This window comes from Rhinopithecus bieti, unplaced genomic scaffold (genome assembly GCF_001698545.2).
Source record: "Rhinopithecus bieti isolate Rb0 unplaced genomic scaffold, ASM169854v2 scaffold_71542, whole genome shotgun sequence".
In the NCBI taxonomy this organism is placed as follows: Eukaryota; Metazoa; Chordata; class Mammalia; order Primates; family Cercopithecidae; genus Rhinopithecus; species Rhinopithecus bieti.
The window spans coordinates 294,401-300,035 of NW_016826746.1; the positions used below are offsets into that span (position 1 = coordinate 294,401).

General features: G+C 54.3%; 1 protein-coding gene across 2 annotated transcripts in view; it reads left to right on the forward strand.

Annotated features, from left to right (window-relative positions):
• The first annotated feature begins 1,770 nt into the window (after positions 1 to 1,770).
• The window catches only part of HACL2 (2-hydroxyacyl-CoA lyase 2), an 11,839-nt gene continuing 7,974 nt past the window's right edge, over positions 1,771 to 5,635 (forward strand). Inside the window, exons 1-6 of one of the 2 annotated variants that reach the window (XM_017863566.1) lie at positions 1,771 to 1,901; positions 2,483 to 2,627; positions 4,232 to 4,433; positions 4,551 to 4,678; positions 4,765 to 4,903; positions 4,991 to 5,102. In XM_017863566.1, the coding sequence (XP_017719055.1) occupies positions 1,777 to 1,901; positions 2,483 to 2,627; positions 4,232 to 4,433; positions 4,551 to 4,678; positions 4,765 to 4,903; positions 4,991 to 5,102 (851 nt within the window). In that variant the 5' untranslated portion in view covers positions 1,771 to 1,776. Of the gene's footprint in view, positions 2,173 to 2,482; positions 2,628 to 4,231; positions 4,434 to 4,550; positions 4,679 to 4,764; positions 4,904 to 4,990; positions 5,103 to 5,635 lie in introns of both variants that reach the window. The other variant, XM_017863567.1, reaches the window with a different exon arrangement.

Genomic DNA, 5,635 nt, shown 5'->3' on the forward strand with positions numbered 1-5,635 from the left:
CAAGCTGGAGTGCAGTTGCATGATCACAGCTCACTGTAGCCAGGACCTCTTGGGTTCAAGCAATCCTCTCTTCTCAGCCTCCCAAGCAGCTAGGATAGCAAGCACCTGCCACCATGCTCAGCTAAATTTTTTTGCTTTTTTTTTTTTTTTTTTTAATTTTTTAGACAGAGTCTTGCTCTGTTGCCCAGGCTGGAGTGCAATGGCGTGATCTCAGCTCATCGCAACCTCTGCCTCCTGGGTTCAAGCGATTCTCCTGGCTAAGTTTATTTATTTACTTATTTATTTTTATTTTTTTGAGATGGAGTCTCACTCTGTCGCCCAGGCTGGAGTGCAGTGGTGTGATCTCGCCTCACTGTAAGGTCCGCCTCCCAGGTTCAGGCCATTCTCCTGCCTCAGCCTCCCGAGTAGCTGGGACTACATGCGCCCGCCACCACGCCTGGCTGATTTTTTGGATTTTTAGTAGAGACGGGGTTTCACCGTGGTCTCCATCTCCTGACCTTGTGATCTGCCCGCCTCAGCCTCCCAGAGTGCTGGTATTACAGGCGTGAGATACTGAGCCCAGCCTGTTTTGTTTTTTTGTTTTTTTTTTGTTTTTTTTGAGAGACAGGGTCTCACTTTTTGTCCCCGGCTGGTCTCAAATTCCTGCCCTCCAGTGATCCTCCTGCCTTGGCCTCCCAAAGTGCTGGGATTACAGGCATGGGCCACCACACCAGGCTTGTTTCCCTTTTTAAAAAAATCACTTGTCCTCTGTGTATATTTGTTTCAGGGACTGTTGATTTGTTTCAGCCTTTGGCTGAGAAGTTTTTTGGACATTTCTCTAGTGACAATCTTTCTTTATCTGGAGAGAGATAGGACAGATAATTAGTTTTGGAGCATGTTAAAGCTTTGTCTCCCGAGAAAGAATTTACATCTATTACAACATCTTTCTCTCTCTGTCAAACTGTATCCTTGCTACTAAGACTTTTTTTTTTTTTTTTTAGCTTTACAGAAAAGCTGTAAAGATAGCAAGATAATTTTTATCTACTCTTTATCCAGCTTCCCTGAATGTTAACATCTTACATAACCATAATACATTTACTGAAACAAAAAGATTTAACACTGGTTCATTACTATTAACTCAACTCCAGACTTTATTTGGATTTCACTAGCTTTATCCGCAAATTTGTCCTTTTCTTGATTCCTGGATCCAGTCCAGGGTACTATATTGAATTTACTTGTCACATCTCCTTTCCTGCCTCTGGTTTGTGGCAGTGCCTCAGTCTTTCTTTGTTTTTCATGACCTTGACAGTTTTGGAGAGGTCTGGTTAGGCATTTTATAGAATGTGACTCAATTTGAGTTCCTTTGCTTGCTACTATATTATAAAAAAAATATACACACATATATGCATATTCATTTGTAGTGTGGAAAATATACATAACATAAAATTTACCATTTTAAGTATTATTATTTTGTGAGACACGGTTTGCTCTGTCGCCCGGGCTAGAGTGCAGTGGTACAGCCCCGCTGTTGTGAAAACCGAGCTGTGTTCGGACGACCTGAACCTACGGGCTTGCATTGTTTGACCAATGGAAGGCTGCGGAAGGTAGGGCCCCCAAAGGTCTGGGCTCCTGAGGCCGCCGAGGGGCGTGGCCTCCAGGTTTTAAGAAAAATAAAATGGGTGTGAGGCCTGCAGTGCGAGCCAATGAAAGGCGAGGGGAGGCGGGGTCTGTGTGCGAGGCGGCCAGTAGAGGCAAGGCTCTTTCGAGTGGCCCCGGAGCGTGGCTCCGACTGTGCGCATGCGCATCGGTCCGGACTACGGGGCGCCGCTGAGCCAAGTGGGCGACCCGGGCAAGGACGAGCTCCCGGGTCACGTGACACGGAACGGGCCGAATTCTGCAGGAGGCAACGCCATAGCCTGGAGGTGAAAGTGCATAGCCTCGGGGGTCGAGCTGGTGTGGGAGAACTACATCCTGATGCGATGTGACCTCGACCCGTGGCCCGGGGTCTGGGTCCAGGCTCGGGCCCGTGCGCTAAGGGAGAGGCGTGGCTTGCGTGGAGGGTCGCGTCAGCTAACCTGGGGGCGTGACCTCGTGCCTTTTGGTGGCGTACCGTGGGGAGGGCTCACTACTGGGGCTGAGATTTGGGGTCCCCTTGTGGAAAGAGAGGACGGGCTTCTGCCTATCCATTGACAGGTAAGTGGAAGATAACTCTGTGGTGCTGTCGTCGCCGCTTTGACCTGTGGTGGCTAGTTTGGGTGGGAGTGGTGGTGACATAAAGGATTGGGGCTAGCCCCGCGAGGGGCGTGACCTTGTCACAGAGAGGCGTGGCTTCACGCCGAGCCTAGTCGCACAAAGGGCGTGGTCTGGCACGGTTGGGGGCGTGGCCGCACAGAAACTGGCGGCAAGGGGCGTGGTCCTGAATCCGGACTGGGAGAGGGGCGCGATTTCTTCCGGATAGGTTCCCTGTCGCGCCCAAGTCTGGGAAGTGCCCTTTTTCTCTTAGGTGCCACCTCATGGAGACCCCCGCGGCCGCCGCCCCTGCCGGGAGCTTATTCCCCTCCTTCCTGCTCCTGGCCTGCGGGACGCTGGTGGCCGCCTTGCTGGGCGCCGCGCACCGCCTGGGGCTCTTCTATCAGCTGCTGCACAAGGTGCGGGACACAAGAATGGGAGGTGGGCTGGGGGCAGTTAAAGAGAGAGGGACCTGGTGGTGCTGCTTCCAGCTCACTCATTGTGGAAGGTGGGAAAGCGAGCCCCGACTAGTCCAGAGGGACTGGTAAGAGGCTGTGTCCAGGGCCCTGTCTCCATTGCCACGCTGCGTATAGGGGCCTGGACTTTGCCACTAGTGAGATAGAACATGGAAGCTGCCGCTGCCCGGGCACGTGCACCCCACCTACCTCCTTCCACAGTGACTCTTTTCACAGAACAGATGGACAGCACCCCTAAACTGGATGGGATAAATGCGGCAGAGGGCAGGCACCAGCAAGGGGGTGGCAGTGTCAGTTTCATAACAGTTGCCCTCTGCTGACAGTACTGTAGATTTTCTTTCTTTTTTTTTTTTTTTTTGAGACGGAGTCCCGCTCTGTTGCCCAGGCTGGAGTGCAGTGGCTGGAGTGCAGTGGCCAGATCTCAGCTCACTGCAAGCTCCGCCTCCCGGGTTTATGCCATTCTCCTGCCTCAGCCTCCCGAGTAGCTGGGACTATAGGCGCCCGCCACCTCGCCCGGCTAGTTTTTTGTATTTTTTAGTAGAGACGGGGTTTCACCATGTTAGCCGGGATGGTCTCGATCTCCTGACCTCGTGATCCACCCGTCTCGGCCTCCCAAAGCAGTGCTGTAGATTTTCTTACCTACCCCTTAACCTTTTCCTTGAAAGTAGGTGCTGTTCTTTCTGCCTCATTTTCTGCAAGAGGAAGCTGAGGCTCGGAGAGATTGTGTGGTGGTTTGCCCTAGGTGACATGTTTGGAAAGAGCTGATCCCACAGGCTTCCCCCTGAACTCCTTGCACCTGTTTGAAATTTACCCCTTCCCCAGACCCCCTTCTCAACCCTTTCTCTCCTAGCAGGGACCAAGCTTGACCTCTCCCTCCCCACACCCTTCTCTGATCCTTCCTTTGCTAGCCAAGAGTCATGCCACTGACCTTCAGGACTTGCAGAGATTTAAAGCAAGCCTTGGATGTAGGGCTGTGAGGCAGCTGGAGTTGGGAGGCCTCGGCACAGTCTATGCCAGCAGCTCACTCCCATGCCAGGCACATGGTGGCTGGCAGCCTATCACCTAAGCCCTGGGCCTGTTTAGCGTCTATCAGGAGGGTATCAGGGAGGCTGGAATCAGGAGCCCAGCTGCCAGGCCCTGCAGGGATACTGGAGGACAGTCAGGAGTCATAGCAGATGGCTCCCTGCCAAACTCCCTGGGTTATATAAACCGTCTCCTCTCTCCCTGATTGCCCTGCCATCCTGGAGACAGGCAGTGTAACAGTGGGGCACTTAAGAGCGTGGGGTCTGTTGGACTTTCAGTCTTACTTGGGCAAGTCTTGATGTCCTCAGCTGTAAGAGGGATGTAATGACAAGAGGATCTGATAAGATGTCATGCCTTGCTTTGAGCCTGTTGTGTAGTATAATATATGCCTAACCAAGACCAAGCTTCTCTTGACCTCTTACCCTGCTTCTGTCCCCTTACTTGGGGCAGGGGGATTGCCCCCTTTCCCAGCTGCCCTCTGCCCTGACCTTTAACTTTATTGCTCCACCTGTCCTTGGGCCCAGGTGGACAAGGCAAGTGTCCGGCATGGCGGAGAGAACGTGGCCGCTGTGCTGAGGGCCCATGGCGTGCGGTTCATCTTCACACTGGTGGGTGGGCACATTTCCCCGCTGCTGGTGGCCTGTGAGAAACTGGGCATCCGTGTGGTGGACACACGCCATGAGGTCACCGCTGTCTTTGCTGCTGATGCTATGGCCCGCCTGTCCGGTGAGAGCTGGGGACTGGTTGGACTGTGGGATACAGTGTCTGTGAGGGTTGGGGCTTTTCAGAGGTGGGAGAATGGCCAAGAGAGTGGGCATGGCCGTGATGGGCTCTGTGTTCCAGGAACGGTGGGCGTGGCGGCGGTGACAGCAGGCCCTGGCCTCACCAACACGGTGACGGCGGTGAAGAATGCTCAGATGGCTCAGTCCCCAGTCCTGCTTCTGGGTGGGGCCGCCAGTACTCTGCTGCAGGTACCCCAGTCCTTGGGGGCTGGTGGGGCCTAGGTGGGGCTTGAAGGGCTCATGTGGTAACCCTACCACACTTCTGTCTTTACCAGAACCGGGGTGCGCTCCAGGCCATTGATCAGCTCTCTCTTTTCCGGCCACTCTGTAAGTTCTGTGCATCTGTGCGGAGGGTGCGGGACATCGTGCCCACCCTGAGGGCCGCGATGGCTGCCGCCCAGTCGGGCACCCCAGGTAGGTGGAGGATGGTGATGCTGAGCAGTGCTGGGGCCGAGGGGCTGGGGACATGTTGTGGACTCAGCGTCCTCCCTGTCCCTGCAGGTCCGGTGTTTGTGGAGCTGCCCATTGACGTACTGTACCCCTACTTCATGGTCCAGAAGGAGATGGTGCCAGCCAAGCCACGCAAGGGCCTCGTGGGCCGAGTGGTCTCCTGGTGAATAGCCCCACCCCTGCCATTCCCTTCTCTATCCCCCGTCCTCTCCTGCAGCTTCCAGCCTGTGTCCATCCTCCTTTGATTCACATGTGGAGTGGGAGGAGACAGCTGTGGGGAGAGCATTCCGGGTAGAAGGAACAGCAAGTGCAAAGGTCCTGGGGCAGGAATGAATTGGGTGGGTGGGGAGAGCAAGGTGGCCCTCATGGAGGCAGCAGAGGGGAGAGGCTCAGGACAGCCCTCCTCCTCCTCCTCTTCCTCCTCATCATCATCTCTTCTTCCTCCTCCCTCTTCCTTCCTCTTCTCCTCCTTTTCCTCCCCCTCTTTCCCCTCATCTTCTCCGTTTTCCTCCTCCTTAAGGATGATCCTTGAATCTCAGAAGGGAGGTTCATTCTTACATTTACAGAGGAGGAAGCTCAGAAAGGTGAAGTCACTTGCCCAAAGTCACACAGCTAAGAAGTAGCAGAGCCCAGGCCGGGAGCGGTGGCTCACACCTGTAATCCCAGCACTTTGGGAGGCCGAGGTGGGTGGATCAC